Source organism: Nothobranchius furzeri, chromosome 15 (assembly GCF_043380555.1).
Source record: "Nothobranchius furzeri strain GRZ-AD chromosome 15, NfurGRZ-RIMD1, whole genome shotgun sequence".
In the NCBI taxonomy this organism is placed as follows: Eukaryota; Metazoa; Chordata; class Actinopteri; order Cyprinodontiformes; family Nothobranchiidae; genus Nothobranchius; species Nothobranchius furzeri.
The window spans coordinates 27,290,699-27,310,392 of NC_091755.1; the positions used below are offsets into that span (position 1 = coordinate 27,290,699).

The 19,694-nt window shown below is 41.3% G+C and overlaps 1 protein-coding gene across 1 annotated transcript; it reads right to left on the reverse strand.

Annotated features, from left to right (window-relative positions):
- Window positions 1-16,168: 16,168 nt before the first annotated feature.
- On the reverse strand, window positions 16,169-17,970 carry LOC107390844 (probable E3 ubiquitin-protein ligase DTX3). The gene is made up of 3 exons (XM_015967811.3): window positions 17,565-17,970; window positions 16,760-16,977; window positions 16,169-16,460 (listed from the first exon to the last, which is right to left on the reverse strand). Exons 1-3 carry the CDS (start codon window positions 17,862-17,864, stop codon window positions 16,382-16,384), a joined length of 597 nt encoding a protein of 198 aa, XP_015823297.1. The 5' UTR covers window positions 17,865-17,970; the 3' UTR covers window positions 16,169-16,381.
- Window positions 17,971-19,694: the final 1,724 nt, after the last annotated feature.

A 19,694-nucleotide genomic window follows, 5' to 3' on the forward strand; every position in this document is an offset into this window, starting at 1 on the left:
CTTTTGGCGCACATCAATCTTTCCCTCCACCGTTGATCATGCTTTTGAACAAAACTCTCTTATTCAAGGTATCTTTTTTGATTTCTCACCTGTAAACACTTTGCAACTAAAACAATGTTACATCCGTCTCTCTATAGGCACATGTTGATTTTGTCCAAGGTGGAAGTGTGCAATGTGTGACGTTTATTCTCGTGGTGTAAAAATGCCTCTCAGACAACTCGATGGATATTTTTTTAAAGTAAACAAATAAAACTAGCATGAAAGAGGCAGGAATTAATACAATCCTGTGTGTCCCTCTAAATGTGGTGTGTGAGATAATCTGGACTGCTTTCCCCGCTTTGAAGGAAGTGCACATGTGTGCAGGGCTATCAGAGACAACCTACAGCGAGAGCTGCAACACGCAGACACGTTCTGTCTCAGAGGTGATGTGAGGAGGAGGAGGAAGGTGTGCAGACAGCAGTCTAGCCTTCATCAATCTGCATGGATTGATCATGTGAGGATGTAATGCTCTGGATGCTCAGATTGAGTGGTTCGAGCAACTATGTGAATAAAAAGAGCAAAAATCAAATTAGCACTAAATGGAAATTATAAAAGTGTCTGCGCTGCCACTGATGAGTCTAAAAAAGTTGCTTTTGTTGTGACCAGCAGAGCTGACGCGTGTTTTATACAGCCGTGGTTAGCATTTAAATCCAGGATGAAGCTTCAGAAGCTGGCCTAAAAGCATCAAATTCACTGGTGATGTGAAAAATCTGATTTATATCAAGAAATATTCATTGGTAAGAATTTGTAGCATGGCATTGTTGCCAGTTTCAACAACTAAACCATGCCGTTCATGTTGTTTTCGGCAGTTGTTATGGTTTTTGAGTATTGTAACATGCCTGTGGAGTTCTCACAATAATCTAATGTAGCAACTCTCTTCTTCCACGTGTTAAATCTATTGACCTCTAATAAGCAGCACTTACTGTAGGCTTTTTTATTTATTTATTTATTTTTGCCTAAATCTTTAGCTTCATGGTCGTGTGTGTGTGTGTGCAGCAGCGAACCCGGGCCATAAAGCAATAATGGTTCTAGCGCTTGTGATGCAAGGTGACTTATGTGGCAATAAAAGACTCTAGCGAGTATCGCCGTGGTGCTAGTGCACCGTGGACAGACGTGCTATTGACTGAGACCATCTCTGGTGCACAAACGGGCCTCTGATCTGTTTGTTAGTGTTTGAGATAACTGGTGAAAGAGAACAAAGCGTGTGGGAAAGGGAACATGAGGCTTTTGCTGCAGTGAAGTTATTATTTTTGAAATAATTAGAGATAAACCTCAAACGCTTAACAACTTTTCATTAAGGGCTAGAGTTAAAAAAAATGATGTGGGGAGAAAAAGTAATCAAAGAGCACAGGCTGGCCCTGTCCAGAGAAAGCTATTTTTCCATTCTTCGTGTGTGTGTGTGTGTGTGTGTGTGTGTGTGTGTTTTGTGTTTTTAATGGCATGTTATTTTGGAGATATCTTACTGACATGGCTATTGTGTCTTAACGGAGCTGCGGACTGCCCCCCACCCCCACCCCACCCGTAGATAGAGGAGCTTAAGTTTGCACAAAGGTTTCCAGTTCATGGTAACACTCCAAAATTCCTTGTCATTGCCTAGCAACAGTTCAGTGCAGAAGAGGCAGACGCCGGCTCCCGGGCTGGTTGTGTGCACAGATAGTTTCTGGATCACAGGTGGAGAACATTCTCATTATTTTGGCGTTATTTAAGCATTTATTGCTGAGCTTTATGACAAACATTTGTTTATATTTTGTCGTTGGAGCCGATGTTGAGCCCTCTGATGAGGGGTTGCACGGCGGCGGCTCGGTGAGCGTGTCAGTTAATATGCAGCCTTCGTGTTGTAGTCGGTGTGTGGTGAAATGGTGCAGTCCAACTGCTAAGCATGTGGAACCTGTATGATTGTAAATACTGTCTCTTGTTTTATAGCTAACACGAGACATCCTAAAGGGTCTCACATGGAAATGTTGTTGTTGTTGTTGTTAATATTTATTTAGTAGCTAGCTTCTTAATTTTTTTTGAGTGACATGTATTTGTTTAAATCTATTTTGGAAGAGTTTGGTTTTATGTTTTATTGCTGTGTTAAATAAAGCTTGCCCTGTCTGGCGCTTCACATTCTTTTGCTTGTTTTCTTTTCTCCTGTTTATTGGGTCATCTCTGAAATAGTTGCAGTGAAGACTTTTTACTTTATCCCTGCAGGAAAGGAGCCAGGTGCTCATCTTTTCCCACTCTTATCAGTGATTATGAATCCTGAAACAGACTCTGTGTCATTACATGCAAGAGAAGATTTTTTTCATTAAGGATGAAGAACATTGGATGGAGGATTAGTATCACTTCCCATTACTTCAATCCTGATCTCAGATCATAGTTGCTGTTCAGGGAATTATAATCACTGACTGCAAATAAAATCTGCAAGCGCCAACTTTTAACTCTATATGACACACTTTAAAGATTAGATTTTTAAAACTGATATTATGGGTGGACAGTCACTGCTTCTCGCTGTCTTTAGATGCACCACATCTGGTCACAGCAGCTGCAGATGTGCCCACCTCTGGCCCAGTGCCACAAGGATGTTGCTGTGGCACCAGCACATGTGGCCTCATGCTGCTTCGCTCTAATGAGACGATGCATCTGCAAAGAAAACAAAAGTGTCACTGCAACTGATTTCAAATTTAAGAGATTGCTGCTGTAGAGAAAAAAGACAAAGACCACTACAATCATACAAGGAGATATGAAAAACCGTTCAATGAAATTGTTAGATTTAGATATTTTGCAGTTATATCTTCAACTCAAAAAGTTCTGTAAATACCACACATAAACATGTCACATTGTCTCACACTCAAAACTAGTGTTTAATACCCATTTTATATTTATATTTCACCTGTTTAACCCTAACGCCCCCCTATTGGGGGCCTCTACAGTTCCATGTCCCAAACATCTACAACTGTCCACATTCTCCAAACACAACTAAAACATGATCAAACAGCCCAGATGGGAAAGAATGCCATTTTAAATTGTAATAAATGAAGATACAATGATATTTGAACTTGATTTTGGAAGGGCATCTGACCTTCTCTGGTGTCTGCTGGAAAAAACCCTTGAACAAATGTAGTTGAGGACCCCTGGAATAAATAAAACAACAGACTAAATTTCCTAAATGGAATTAGAACTCACAGCCTCCATCCTGTCAGCACTTTGACACAGGGCTGCTCTTCTAAAATAAGGTTCAAGTATTATTTTATCTGAATGTATAAAAATCCAAAAATTGCTTTGTTTACAATCTAAACCGCTTTGATTGTAGCTGTAGCTGTGCTCGGGGAATGCAAACAATCACTGACACTTGGGACATGAAACTCTAAAGGCCCCCAAGTGGGAGGTGCCAGGGCCCAAAGAAAAAAGGTCTAGGGCCCGTTAAAATGAACGGATCCAGACTGGAACCAATTTAATCCACATCAATATTTCTCCAATGATCTTGTGACGCTGCCATTTTTCTGGAAATCTGATGAATTAAAGTCCAAAAATTGTTGGTTTTCCACCAACTCCTGCATCAGACACATCACTCTGGTGATGCTGATTACTGGCGGTAATCTAGCATTAATAAAGTATTTCTGAATTTATAAAATAAGTGGTGCTTTATCATCTTAGTCGTTTCTGAGAAGGTACTCATGTCCTCGAGATTTTTGTAGAAAACAGCGTTTCAATTATCTTCGCAGACAGAAAGCTGGTTTGTTAGACTCATCCAAAGGGTTGTGGGTGATGAAAACCAATAACGTGAATAAAACACACAGAAACACTCAGTAGAGTTGAACATACATCAGTCAAAATCTCACCATTTCATTCAGGAGGTTCTGCACCATAAATACATGAATTAGATCATTTAAACAGAACATTTAGGTGTTTGATGTTAAATAAAAGTTGCACATCCTGCTGTTATTTCCCTGTTAAAAACATTCCTTCCTCACCAAAGTGATTTATGGGCCATTTGTGTGTTATAGTGGAACACCTGAGGCGGATGCTGACATCATCCAAATACACACTTGTAAAAATGGGCCACAGACGATGCTAGTCGTTGTAAATTAGGCCAACATCTGGGCAGGCACAGAGGGTTCATTTGCCCACTCAGCTGTAGTTGGTACCCTTAGGGCTCGGTGAAAGAGGAGTGGTCCAGTGAACTTTCAGCACCGACCATAACAGAACCTCACGGGTGACAATTCCAACTTCTAAAGTTATTTTTTAAAGATGTGCACTGACATGCATGCAGAAGCTTCAAATCAAAGAAATCTGCAGCAAATAAAGAACAAAACATGTTTGGTTACGAAAGTTTCTATCTAGCTGGATGGATTTGCTGCATAAAACGTTTTGTAGGGAGTTACGTGGCTCAGAGTGGAAAGCCTTCAGTGCTGTTATCTAACATTAGCATCACCATCTGGGTCCTCAAATTGCTCTCTGCAAGGACACAACAACACATTCCAGATGTAACCTGTCACTTTTTGTTTCCTGTTTGGTGTGTATGCAAATCTGCCATATTGCAAGACAACAACAAAAAAATCTGCAGAAGATTTTAAAGGCAAAAGCTGCATAATAGTAACCATCAACAGCCATCTGGGTCAATTTGTGCTAAAATCTTTGATTACTGATGAGGTGTCAAATCTGACGGTGTGTATGTGTGTTTGCGCGTGAGCACACACTCTGTCTCTCTCCCTCCAGCTTGCTTATAGACATCAGATCATCTGCCTTTGCCGCAGTGCAGGGAAGGGGCCAGAGTATCCAAACCCATCAACTACTCCCAGTTTGGCTCATATTTAAAAGATACAGGAAGTGAACATTTCAGTCCAGCAAACAATAGATTTTCAAAATGCGTAGTCCTTAAGATGTCGACATTCATTTGCTTTTTTAGGTCATGATTCTACTGTTATCTGTTGAACTGGTCACTGCTTTGAGCTCAGACCCTCACAGTGACAAAACTAACTGGTGTCAAGCTTCATACAAAAAAAGCATGTGAAACATAAATTCACATTTACATTTCACATTTAATGAAATACCAACTCATTTTCTGTTCAAAATGAAAGATTATAATGACTCTGGAAAATCCTCAAATGTCATTTTCTGTTCCGCCTTCAGCCTAAAACGTTGCTTCACTCAGCAAATCCCCTTTCAGACTCTTTGTAATCACTCTAATTAATCCTTTCAATATCTGATTCTATCATTCAAATCAAAGTAGAGGTTTTCCCAACACAATTTGAATGATGACAACCCCAAGATGCGGTTTCATTTGGTACTGATTAGCAATAGTAAAGACAAGCCAACCCGAAGCTGTGGATCTAGTATAATAATGAAAATGGGTACATTTTTCATGTTAACTTAGTTGATTGTGTACATTTACATTTGCAGTGCAGAAACAGATTCCAGACTTCCAGCGTCTCTCAGATGGCTGCAGTTACCTCTCAACCCACACAAACTCATTTTGCTCACAAAGATGAAAAAGTTCTCTCTAGTTTAGTGATCACCAACTTCCTTCCCCGAGGGCTGGTATCCAGCATGTTTTTACTGTATTCCCTGCTTCAACACATCTGATTGTAATCAGCAGGTGATTAACAGGCTTCTGTGGGGCCTGATGAGCTGCTGAACAGTGTGCTGGATTAGGGAAATAACTAAAAAAAAATGGGTACCGGCCCTGTGCACTGCTTATGCATTGATAGAAAGTTGAGGTACATGTTTGTACTGTCCAATTTATAGTTTGTGAGAGTAAATGGCTTCCTGTTGTGTAATTTTTTCATTCAACAAGGTACATTTGCTGGTAAAGAATGCAATCTGGAATCCACCCATTTTCATCCACTTACCCGGGGTCGGGTCATGGGGCCAGCAGCCTAAGCAGAGAGGCCCAGATTCCCTCTCCCCAGCTACCTGGGCCAGCTCCTTCAGGAAATCCTAAGGCGTTCCCTGGCCAGCCAAGGGATATAGTCCCTCCAGCGTGTCTTGGGTCTTCCTTTGGGTCCCTGCCTGGTTGGCGTCCAGGAGGCGTTCTAACCAGATGCCCGAGCCACCTCAACTGGCTCTTCCCGATGTGGAGAAGCAGCGGATCTACTCTGAATCCCTCTCGGATGACAGAGTTTGTCACTCTGTCAGACGGCACCCTGCAGAGGAAACTCATATTGGCTGCTCTTATCTGCAATCTCATTCTTTCCCTAACTACATAAAGCTTGTGACATAGGTGAGTGTAGGTGAATCTCGTCTTTACTGAAGCGTGCATAAACCTGTACTTTAGTTACATGTCTATGAATGAAATCCACAGCTGACATCAGGATGTTAGTGGATTTCATCAGACTCAGGGGCTGCTGTTGAAGGATTCGAAGAATCAGTGTTAGCCTGTTGTTTTTAATTGAACTGCCAGATAGTAACAGTGTAATTAGAAGAAAGATGTGCAGGGCTTAAGTACGATCCTGTGCACAAGCTGCTCAGGATTCACAAACTGAACATGTACACCAAACATAAATATAGATTAGCTCACAGAAAGCTTTGTGTTTGCACAACTGCTTATTTTATGTTGTCGTGCCAGAGTGTGGGCTGCTGTAGCTCCATTTTCAGGCAGAAACTGCGGGCCACGCACAGGATTTATTTAACAGTCAAGGACGTAACCCTTTCTTATAGACTTGGGCCGAGTCCGGATGTGATCCTCATAAATCAGAACTTTTAGATAGTAACCATCCATCCATTTTTATCCTGCATCTGAATTCAGGCCCTGGAAGAAAAACCAGAGATTCCTCTCCCCGGTCACGCTGCAGCTCCTCCTAGGATCACAGGTAGGCCAAAGAGAACTCCTTCCAGCAAGTTTTCTGCTCAGGATCTCCTCCTAATGGGGTGAGCATGGAAAACCTTTATAGGGGCATCCCAACCAGATCCTTGCACCACTTCAGGTTTCTCCTTCCAATGGAAATAGAACAACTGCACCTTAAAACAGCAAGCATTTTTGTAAAACTTTTTATCATTAAGAAAACAGAAATCCCAATCATGTCAGATACTTAGTGAAAGGTCTGTTTTTGCACAAAGCAGCAGGACTTGTGAATGGAAGTGAAATGGGTCGTTCTGGCAAACAATCACAGCCCCCAACAGAACGCAGTCGTGTATACAAACCAGACACAGCTGAGCCCACGGCAAAGAAACCAAAGTAAAAGTGTTTGTTTTAAACTAAATTTAGGAAAAATTGTTTGAGGAATTACCAAATACTTCTCACTCAATTGTATATTTATGAAAATTTTGTCTCCCTTAGGAGCTTCTTTAACATCAGAGGACGTGTGTAATTAGAGATTAGGATGTGGTAATAATGGTGCCTCTAAACCTTTCACTGTTAATATCAAGAAGAAAAGATGACAACTAGGAGAAAAAGCATATTTACTTTGCACAGAAGCCCCCGCCCCACCCCCATCCCCAGGCAGTGATGGATCAAAAAACTCGAGAAAATGTGAAGAAATTAAAAAAAAGAGGAGGAAGGGAATGCAGCTCTCACGGAGAGGCGGCTTGCAAATGGAAGATGAGGAATCTTTGATTGGGGCAACAAACTAAATTCTACTATCTAGACTGATCTAAGGCTTTTATTTTGAAATTTTTGAAACCAAGTGCTTTGTTTTATAATTCTGTCCTAAACTGATTTAACTGCATAGTAGGGAGAAAGGGGAGATTAAAGGAAGCACAGAGTGGAAAGATGTCATTCCCTGTCATTCCCACCGATCCCTGACTTCCACCGTCACATCCTCTGAAATATTTAAGAGATGGAACTGGAGCTTTATTTGGCAAATCCAGTCCAATAAAATCTATTTGATGTTCTCACATAAATTTTAGTCATCAGATGATGATGGCATTTCAGACTAAAGAAGGGCTTGTGCAGGTGTTTTATTCTTGTCATGTTGTTTATTTTCTCCATGTCCTGTGGATGCTGCCAGACCGAAAAGAGCTCTTCCTAATGCACCACTTATGTAATCTGCACAGGCATGCTTCATTTCATTGTGTGTGTGTGTGTGTGTGTGTGTGTGTGTGTGTGTGTGTGTGTGTGTGTGTGTGTGTGTGTGTGTGTGTGTGTGTGTGTGTGTGTGTGTGTGTGTGTATTCTTGGTGAATTTACAGCTTACTTGTTACTGAGGATCAGTATCATCACTCTCGGGTTTCCCTGAGTTCCATCCGCATCCACACTGCTGTAGGAAGATGTGTTTGCATCACTTCTCTTGTTAAAGCAACAGTTTTTTTTCTTTTACTTACCCACCCAGACAGGAGCAGAAGAGCTCAGGGAAAGGACCCTGTGGTCCTGGAACAAGTTCACCTCAGATTTCTCTCTCTCTCTCTCTCTCTCTCTCTCTCTCTCCCCCTCTCTCTCTCTCTCTCCCCTGTAGCTATGGATGTTCCCTAAAAATGAGCAGAGAGCCGCTTGCAGAAGACAGCCTTTTCTTTGTCTGCCCCCATCCTTCAGTCCCACTAATGCTTCTCTGATAGCTGCGGGGAACTTAATCGTAACACTCAAGCACGCTCATGTGAGCACACATGCTCTTCTTGAAGAAATTCGTTGGCCCTTTGAATGCCAGATTTGTGTCAGTAAAGCAGGAAATGTAAGTAAATGGTAGAAAGATGCTGAGCTACAGCAGAAACCCAGCATGGAGTAATTACAGAGTAATTATTGCTGCTACAGCTGACCTATTCTAACATTTGGATCAGCATTAAGGACAAATACTTGAACCCGGCTGAGGGGATGGTGCTTCTGGGCACCACACAGGATCACTCGTGTTATTTTGACTTGTGCAGACACATGCAGGATGTGACCCACAGCCAAATCTTCCGTGCGTGTCTGTGAGTTTGGGGTAAGGCTCAGCTCTTTTTTTCACTCAGCCATGCACAGAGTCACAATGTGAAGAGCGGAGCATGCCCTGGCTGTTGTTTGCTGTTGCCCTAGTGATGATGAAAAAGGGCATAAAACATGTTTCTGTGTATATATATATATATATATATATATATATATATATATATATATATATATATATATATATATATATATATATATATATATATATATATGAGAAAAAATCTACACAAAATTAACCGACACCTCCAACATCTCCACTTGGCTCACGTACATAAAAGTTGAGCTGCTGTTCTCCCAGTAATACATGTCTGCATTAGTATTCAGTGAGACCCAAAACATCATTAAACCAGCAGAGTATTTAAATACAACATAAGTGTCTCTCCAAATATTTCAATATACCTCTTTTCATCAATAGAGCCGGTTTTTCTGCACTAATGTGCTTCAGACAGTTATTATAGTTGTTCAAAGGCAGGATTGGCCTTGGTAAAGATTCCTGTTTGTAAAACGACAGAAAGGTCACGCTTGTTGTCATGGTAACCAGGGGGTAATTACTTGTACATGAAGCTGTCTGAGTGTGTGGACAGGAAAAACAACAAAAGACTTTGGAAATCTTTCATCCGTCAGGAAATCTACCGCTAGTTCTTACTTTACATCGGTTTCACACAAATGAGACATGGAAACAGCCCAAAGAAATGCTCCTGATTAAAGTTTCCCATTTGAAAACGTTGTCTCCAACAGATGATTGAAGCTGTTGTTCTCATATTACGGAGAAACTGGGCTGTTGCTAATGAAGAACAGCTTGAGCGCAGCTTTCAATCTGTGGCTCTGACAGCCCAGTCAGAGACCTTGGTGCATGATGTCTTGGCTGTTGTGTCCTGTCAGGGAAGAAAGTCTGTAAATCTGTAGAAGAAAAGCAGAGGGTCTGTTCTCCTAAACCAGGCAGACAAAAAAGGCATGCAACCTCAAATGGGAAAACACAATGTGGCACTCTGCTTCACTTGCAACACACACACACACACTTGAGTGTTTGCTTGTGCATTTTCTTACAAAGCGTATGCACAGATGCTGGCAAAAGCACACACACACACACACACAGACAAAAGCTGCAGGAGGAGGAGCACCCACCCACACACCCACCTTCACTTTGCTGTTCTTAAGCAAACAGCCGGAGGCTCAGTGAATGAGCATGTCAGCGGTGTGGGCTGACATTCTGTCACACCGAGAGTGTGCACTGAGACAGATGCCTCTTCAGCATCCTCCAAACGCACAAACGCAGCCTCGCATCTCACCGAGATTCAGAGGAAGAGAAGTTTTAAATTCATTAGAGCCTTAAAGAATTTGTCACTTTCAGCTCCAGTGTTTCAAGAGGGTGCAGATACCTTCAAAGGTATGCAGAAGGAGGTTATGTCTAAGAGCTGATCCTCATTACAGAGACGAGGAAATCAAAGTGGCGTGCCGTTCACAGGTAGTATATCTATACTTGGGTGGCAGTACCACCAGAGGATGAGTAGGCCTCCCCTCCCAAGCCAGAAGCACTCTAATTAGGGAGCACAGTGGGGAGAGCGGCTCTGCATCGTAGCATAATGATTTTCCTATCAGCTCAAGTACAGGAAACACTACACATCTCATCTGTTGGATATCTGTAAGTTTCTTTTCAGCTTCCCTCCCAGAAGCCGTCTAGTCACACCCAGAAACGTAGAATCCATCTTGATGCTATTTTCAGAGTCGAGTAGTCACAATGTTCATCCTGTCCCACCAAAACAGCGCACAGAAACACACCAAGGATGTCTTCATACATTGGTGAATTTTTTAATGTATGTTAAACACTCCAGCTACTCAGCTCTGCATAGCCATGCATCCATATTTATAGCACTGGTTGTGTGTCAGTAATACTTTGCCCTTATTTCCACATGGAGCAGATGGACTGACAGGGAAGAAAATCTCCTGCAGAGAGGAGCAACGGATTTCTGACGTTCCGAAAGGGAATCTGATCATACAACTAAACATAACATAAAAGCGAACAAGTCTGTCTGTGTTACTGTGAGATTAATCACAAATAACAGTCAGCATTTAAGCAGCAAAGCCTGAGGACATGATGCCAAGACGATGTCCCTTTTATCAAGACAACCAAAAGTTATTTACATGAAATATTTCATGCTCAGATGTGGGTTACAGCCGCTGAACTGGCAGTCATTTGGAAAGTAGGCATGTTTCACTCCCAGCCCGTGTTACCATCTGTAGACCGTTTTACTGCTCTGCTTTCTTTATTTCCTACAATCTGTCTTAATTTCTGCTTTGCTGAGTTTCAGATATCAAGACAATGAGTTAGTTTAGGATGAAATCAGATGAACGACCTGCCTTTCACGCCAGTTTTAAACTAACAGCACCTTAATGGGTAAAGCTTCAGGATGTTTGAGCTCACCTGACTCGTGTGTGCGTTGAGAATCACTTTCCATTACTAGATTGTAACTCAGTATGTGAGGTGGTGATGTGTGTGTGTGTGTGTGTGTGGGGGGGGGGGGGGGGGGGGGGGTGAGCAGATGGGTTCCTACTTTGATATGTGAGCGTAGCAGATGCCCTGAGATCCAAGACCACAGAAAATCCCCGAAACAGTAACGTCACGGTACTGAACAGGCCGAGTCCAGGAATGCCACCTCATAATACGGTTGCAGTCTGATCAGAACAGGGACTTCTGTTAGCTTTGCATATATCTGCAGTTTGAACTTAAACCAAATATGGGGGTGGAGGACATTATCATCTACCTGCAGCACCGGGCTCTGACTCACCTCCAGATGCATAAAAAGCACTGTGAGAGTTACAGTGGGGCAAAAAAGTATTTAGTCAGCCACCGATTGTGCAAGTTCTCCCACTTAAAATGATGACAGAGGTCAGTAATTTTCATCGTAGGTACACTTCAACTGTGAGAGACAGAATGTGAAAAAAAAAATCCATGAATTCACATGGCAGGATTTTTAAAGTATTTATTTGTAAATCAGGGTGGAAAATAAGTATTTGGTCAATAACAAAAATTCAACTCAATACTTTGTAACATAACATTTGTTGGCAATAAGAGAGGTCAAACGATTACTATAGGTCTTTACCAGGTTTGCACACACAGTAGCTGGTATTTTGGCCCATTCCTCCATGCAGATCTTCTCGAGAGCAGTGATGTTTTGGGGCTGTCGCCGAGCAACACAGACTTTCAACTCCCTCCACAGATTTTCTATGGGGTTGAGGTCTGGAGACTGGCTAGACCACTCCAGGACTTTCAAATGCTTCTTACGGAGCCACTCCTTTGTTGCCCGGGCGGTGTGTTTGGGATCATTGTCGTGTTGGAAGACCCAGCCACGTTTCATCTTCAAAGCTCTCACTGATGGAAGGTTTTGGCTCAGAATTTCACGATACATGGCCCCATTCATTCTGTCCTTAACACGGATCAGTCGTCCTGTCCCCTTAGCAGAAAAACAGCCCCAAAGCATGATGTTCCCACCCCCATGCTTCACAGTAGGTATGGTGTTCTTGGGATGCAACTCAGTATTCTTCTTCCTCCAAACACGACGAGTCGAGTTTATACCAAAAAGTTCTACTTTGGTTTCATCTGACCACATGGCATTCTCCCAATCCTCTGCTGTATTATCCATGTGCTCTCTGGCAAACTTCAGACGGGCCTGGACATGCACTGGCTTCAGCAGCGAAACACGTCTGGCACTGCAGGAGATCTTGCGTAGAGCCCCAGATTGAGGGAGATTATCAGTGGTCTTGTATGTCTTCCATTTTCTGATAATTGCTCCCACAGTTGATTTTTTCACACCAAGCTGCTTGCCTATTGTAGATTCACTCTTCCCAGTCTGGTGCAGGTCTACAATTCTTTTCCTGGTGTCCTTCTACAGCTCTTTGGTCTTGGCCATAGTGGAGTTTGGAGTCTGACTGTTTGAGGCTGTGGACAGGTGTCTTTTATACAGATAATGAGTTCAAACAGGTGCCATTAATACAGGTAACGAGTGGAGGACAGAAAAGCTTCTTAAAGAAGACGTTACAGGACTGTGAGAGCCAGAGATTTTCCTTGTTTGAAGTGACCAAATACTTACTTTCCACCCTGATTTACAAATAAATTCTTTAAAAATCCTGCCATGTGAATTCATGGATTTTTTTCACATTCTGTCTCTCACAGTTGAAGTGTACCTATGATGAAAATTACTGACCTCTGTCATCATTTTAAGTGGGAGAACTTGCACAATCGGTGGCGGACTAAATACTTTTTTGCCCCACTGTATGTTCTTTGACATCTCAAGTGCTTTCAGCACTATCCAGCCATGTTTACTGCAGCTGATGAGAGGTGCAGGAGTGGATGGACATATGACTTCATGGACCATCAACTACCTCACCAACAGGCCAGAGCACGTGAGGCTGCACAACTGCATGTCTGAGGTAGTTGTGTGTAGTACTGGAGCTCCACAAGGTATGGTGCTCTCACCATTTCTATTCACCTTTTACAACTTGGACCTTATCTACAACACCAGCAGCTGCCTCCAGAAGGTCTCAGATTGCTCGGCCATTGCCAGATGTGTATATGAGGGGAATGGCCTGGAGTACAGGTCAGTCATCATGAACCTTGTGGACTGGTGTGAGCATAACCACCTTTACTAAAACACCAGTAAGACAAAGGAAATGGTGATTGACTTCCAGAAAAACACACTCCTCCTCACCCAGTAAACATCCAGGGAGCAGACACTAAGGTGGTGGATACCTTTAAGTACCTGGGTGTTCACCTCAACAACAAACTGAACTGGTCCAACAACACAGATGCTCTGTATAAGATGGGCCAAAGCTGCCTCCACCTCCTGAGGAGACTGAGATCCTTCAGTGTTAATCCCCATCTGCTAGAATCCTTCTATCACTCAGTTGTTGCCTCTGTTATTCACTCTGCTATGGTCTTTTGGGGTGCAGGCAGCACTGATCGAGGCAGAAAGAGAGGATGGTGGTGAAGCTGACCTCCATCTTGGAAAAGCTCTCCATCCCACTCCATTCCACTGTGGAGACCATGGACAGCTCCTTCAGAGGCAGACTGAGACATCCAAGATGTAAAACAGAACACTACCTTAGGTCATTCATCTCCTCTGCAGAAAGAGTGTATAACTCCTCAGTTTAACTGGTACTGGCATTGTCTCCAACATCAGTGCTATATTCAATATGTGTGCAATACTTGTATGCACATTTGTATGTCTGTGTCCTTTAAGCTGGAATGTCAATCTTCTATTTTTATTAATTTTTTTAGTTGCAGAAGGTTACATTAATAGCCTACTACCTTTGTTTCTTTACCTGCATTATTTTCCCCTTTTCTCCTAGTCTATGTGCTGCCTTAACGAGTGAATTTCCCATCTGTAGGATCAATAAAGTCTATTCTTTTCTATTACCAAGAACTTGGTACTATTTAAACTCACTATGGTCAAACATCATGTCATCCTCTCCGTTGTGTGATGTTGCAGCTACAACTGATCCAAACATCACACGACTCATCGGCTGCAGCTGTTCTGTTTTAGACTTTGGGCTCGATGGCTGAGTTGCACACAGCGAACAGCCTTCACTAAGGAATCTATCGTCCTCTGGTGGCCACAGCGTGTAATGGCAAGTAGGAAAAAATGACAGAAAAAAAAGTAGAAAATTAAAGGGACTTTACGGAGTTTTGAATTTTTATGCTCGCAATTGCCCCCTCTGGCCAAAAGCGTAACGGCAGCTTCAATAGGAGCCTCGTGCACGAGGCGCGCGTGCTGTACGTGCACACTCAACGAAAATAGCTGAGACGTGTGTGTGGGGGGGGGGCGGAGGACAGAGGGCAGGAGAACGCGCAGCTAATTAATTAAATAATTTGGTTCTGTACCTTTCTCTTCAGCACAGCTGACAAAGGTTTATGATGGGTCAGCCTTCCTGCATGCTCAGATCATTCCCTTCCCTTGCTTGAAAAATTGTTCCAAAATGAAAGTTGAACCCACATCTTTTTTATCTGTGAATTCAATGCCGTTCGTTGAGTCTCAAATAAAAATTTGGGCATCTTACTGTAAAAAAATATACCATTAATGTAAAAAAGAAACTCTAAAAAAACTGTTCTCACCCAGGTCCCCTGCACGAGAATCTGATATCTAACTAGATGAGCTAAACCACCACTGACAGTTTTGGTATCTGTATATTTATATGCTTGATTACAGCTAAAACAACGTTCAAAGAACGGTTCAGAGCGAAAATGGCTATTTTGTTGCTAATTTGCAGGAAATATCTAGAAGTAGCTAAGGGTCCTTAGAAATGTAGCTAGGTTCATCACTAGGCGTTAGGAACAGCGACAAAGTCGCTGAGTTGGCACTACCTGACTCTCTGCTGCTAAAGCTACTGATAGCAAATGCTACGGGCTATGCCTGAGGGTGAACGCGCATGAAGCAGCCTGCTCGACCCGAGCAACTCTTTTTCTGTGATTTTACAGAAAAATAGGCAATCACAGTAAAAATGCCAGGGCTCATTCTACAGGACCAGGGCATTGCAGGAGAATGTATGAAGAAGACATTTATTATTTCTATACATGTTTTGGCTGTCAAACTTCCATAATGCCCCTTTAAGATGGCGTTCATTTTAAAGCACTGCTGACAACACATCATTGTAAAATCTGGCTGAAAACATTACTCATTAAAAAAAACTTAAAAAGAAAAATACTGAATTTATTTTTTTCTGCTTTCAATTCCCATTAATCGCCACACACTGGTGAAATTACATCTCCGCATTTGACTCATTCCCGTGGGGAGCGGTGAGCTGCAGACACGGCAGTGCTCGGGAACAAAATGTTGGTTTAACCATCCAATCCAGCTCATTAATGCAGAGTGTCAAGCAGGGAGGTCATATTTTTTAACCCTGATCTCCCAGTCCCAGGGTGGACACTCTACCACTGGGTCGCTAAGCTCATAATTGTCTTTTTGTGCAACTTTTAATGTTTTAAAGAAGTTTAAAAACTAATATTAAAACAATTTTAATTGAATTGTAACAAAGTGCAGCATTATTCAGAATTCACAGCCAAATGACTTGTTCTTTACACTGGTGATAATTTATACATACAGACATGCAGGCAATTGTTAAAATAGCTGTGTCTGGGGACAAAACTATAATACACAGTAACAGAAAGAAAATCTCGCTGAAGTGTAGCATAATCATCTCTCTCCCAAGTCTTTACTTGGCAAGTGTACCAGCCAAACAAGAGCAGAGGAAAAAAGACTGAAACGTCTAACTGGATGAAAGAATGAAGTCCTTCTAATGATTGTAACAAAGTTCCTCCATCTTTATTTTCTCAGGTAACAAACATGTTTCAAGTATAATCTCTTCATACTACAGATAAAATTTTTGGAAAACTGGATTCATCTTTTCCTCCAAAAGGAGGACAGCTTAATAGTGCAGACGTGCTATTTGAAACTTTATTATAAATAATAATAATAATAATAATAATAAATCTAACGGGCATCGTGGCTCATCAGCCATCTTCTGTCACGCCTTTGAGGCGCAGCTCTTCTTGAACCCTGAGCAAGTATTCTGGATCTGGATATCCAAAGCTGTAAAGGAGAGAGATGTAACATTAATCATTTTATGGAAAAACAAAAGCAATCATTAACACACTCGGATGTAAGAATTTTTTTTCTTTTTGCAACTAAGGAATGAGGAATTTGGTCCTTTTTAATAAAACTATAAACATTAGCTGTCATCAGGTGACCTCAAAAGCTGAAACAAAAGCTAGGAATGATCATTCCTCCCACTGAAACCTGCATTGAGTGTTTAAAATGAGCACTTTTAGCCAGTTAAGAAAGAAGATTATCATCTTTGTTTTTAACGTAAATTTTAAAAGAAGACGCACTGCTGTGGGCCGCCTCCGATGCTGGTCTTGTGGTGAATGTCGTTCCAGGTGATGACGTTGTTGAGGCCTGTGGTGGCTGATCGGCCGATGGTAAATGTGAGTCTTCGGTCAAACGCTGTCCTTAGTAGCCTCAGGACTTTCTCTCCCTCAGCGCAGTCTGGCAGGAAGGCGGTACGAGACGTGCTGCTGTAGCTCACCCCAGGGTTCGGGTGCTCAGGCTGGGATTTCAGACACAAGTTACCGTTTACAGCTCTGCTTCAATAGAGACTTAGAGCAGTGCTCGAAAACTAGATGCACTAATTTGTTGACATAGATTATAGAAACAGAACTACTAGGGAACATTTACCCAAAGGTGATGGATGTTTCATTCAGTTTAGCAGAAAATTCCTTTGTGTCAATAGTTGATGTTTTCTTTGCTTTACTGCAAATAATGTAGGTCATTTCAAATTATTGGAAAGTATTGCACTATTATTTATTGTACTTTGTACTGCAACAACTAATTAATATGCAGTAAAATCTAGTAGTTTGCTAAAGTTTACCTAAAATATGCAGAAAAGGATTTATTCTCTAGTCGTTTTGTAAGTGAAATCCCTCAGTTCAGAAAGTTGGATGAATAAAGTAGGGAGCAAAGCTGTTCACTAAAAACATTTGAATAAAATTTCACTTTCTGGTTAATTCTGCAAATGAAATATCAGGTGTGCTGGCTTAGCCATGCAACACCGCCCTCTGGCGGATTAACCGGAGCATGGCGCAGAAACAGGTTGCCATAATAAACAAAGATTTGTGCTGAAAGCTGCAGCCTCACCCCTTGTATCCCTGCTGGGAAAATGTACTGAATGACAATGGAGCCGCAGTGCTCGAAGCCCGGCAGACTCAGCCAGCTGCGGGTCACCGTCATCGAGCCCCGGGGCTGCGTCCCGGTGTAGACTCCATGGAAGGTGTTGCATACCGGACACGCAGGCTTGCGACTGAAAACAGAGTCAATGCACCCTGAGCAAAAGGAATGGAGACATTTTAGAGTTTTCCTCTCCTGAATTGTGTCTAAGCAGATGGCGCAGTCTTCTGGACTCTCCGCATGACAGGTGCTGCTCAGGTTGGTAGCCATGTTTTTCCGGTATTTTACGTCATAAGAGCGTCAGGAGATGTCCGTCCGTACCACGCATGCACAGAAGGCGTCTACTTCCGTTCGAAGCATTTTACCATAGTTACGGGTCAGATTATCTGTTAAGATGTAAAAAATAATAAGTATCTATTAAAATGTTTGCAATATTGAAACGTTTCAATATTATGGAAGCCCATTCCCGCCACTCAAATGAAAAAAATTATCTCAAAATTATGACTTAGCTATCTCATAATAATGAGATAGTATTATGAGATAGCTACGTCATAATAATGAGATACGATATCATAAATATGAGATAGCTAAGCCATAATTATGAGATAATAATTTTTTTTTATCTGAGTGGCGGGAATGGGCTTCCATAGATATCAGAAAACTTTAAATTGTGTTTGAAAAGCTCATTTTGATTATATGGAAAATATTAATGATGCACAATAAAATCACTTGGTGATTGGAATCAGTCAATGATCAGCATTATCTGCTTAGTTGGATGATGTTAAATTAAAATCACTAGAAATAACAGATTTTTTTTCAACTTCCAGGATCTTTTAGTACTCTATTAAAGGTTGAATTTAATAAAATGCTCTTTATTTTTTAAAATAATACCTTGTGGCATTTAGAGGTGTGCAGAAGGAAGGTACAGTATTTCTTTAAAAGCTACATTTAAATTAAAAAATTATCAATTATTTATTTTTGACGGCATAGCACTGGGTTTATGTTTACATCATACAGCCAATAGAGCACATCATTGCGAGTTGCCAAACAGTCCGCTCGGCAAAGAGAGGAAAATGGTGGACTTGGCAAGTCAGCTGCTTCTGAGCCCAGAAGATGTCGTGAAGAGGAGCTACCATGAAAGATCTAAAACCAGACTGGGCTTAGGTGAAGCCTACAACAGATGGACCCAAATAAAAGATTTCTCATATCATCAGCGAACCTGGCATCCTGGAAAAATTGTTTTATTGGTGCAACAACAACCTCCAAACACTAGATGTCGCTTTGGTGTTCGTGTTCCATATTCCACCTTTAATTATTGCCATTTTAGAAAATTTGGAATGCACCAAAAATAGTTGTCAGCTGTTGTTTTGTTTTTCAATTTGCCATTGGCCAGAATCCTGCAGCTCTATCAACCAATCAATCAATTCAGTAAGTGTAGTATTTCTATCATAAATTAATTCATTTTATGAAAAATTGTAATTATTTTCAATGAGTGGGAAATGTCACACGTGTGGTCATATGGAAAGAGCATCATTCTTTCATTAACTCTGAGCCACACTTGTGCCTTTAAAAGACTGCTAGAGGCAGACGGCATATATGAGAGGTGTGAAGGGGACTTCTGTTGATTAACATCCATACCTCATTAAATATTCAGTCATCAACTGTGGAATGCATCCAGAGCAGAGTCCACATCAGGAGCAAATAAACCGTGATTACTGTTCTCACAGCATCATGTTGAATATGAACAAAATTAAATGTCCAAGACTTCAAGTAAATAAAAAAACCACAATAAAGAAGCAGAAATTGGCAGATTAGTCAATATTTTGGTTTATTTTTAGCTGCATGTTACTGAATTTTTATTTACAGTTTAAGTCAAACGGAAATATTTTTTTGGCTGAATGTATCATTGTATTTTTAAAAAGGTAATAAAATGAATTATTTTCTTTAAAATGATCTCTATATTAAAGAAAATGTCATTATTGAAGAATGATTTAACAGGTGTGGAGGTTAGATGAGTGACCCACATGTAATTAGAAAATGTCTGATTTTTTTTAGAAAATTTCTTTGATGATTTCTGTAAGGTGAAAACTTGAAGTCATC

Excerpts from the sequence above, each read along its gene's own strand:
- LOC107390844 (XM_015967811.3), bottom strand. The coding sequence starts at position 17,864 with ATGGCTACCAACCTGAGCAGCACCTGTCATGCGGAGAGTCCAGAAGAC. Across the intron at positions 16,978-17,564 it reads TCCCAGCAGGGATACAAGGG|CCTGAGCACCCGAACCCTGG; the intron begins GTGAGGCTGCAG and ends CTGAAATCCCAG. Across the intron at positions 16,461-16,759 it reads ATCGGAGGCGGCCCACAGCA|CTTTGGATATCCAGATCCAG; the intron begins GTGCGTCTTCTT and ends TCTCCTTTACAG.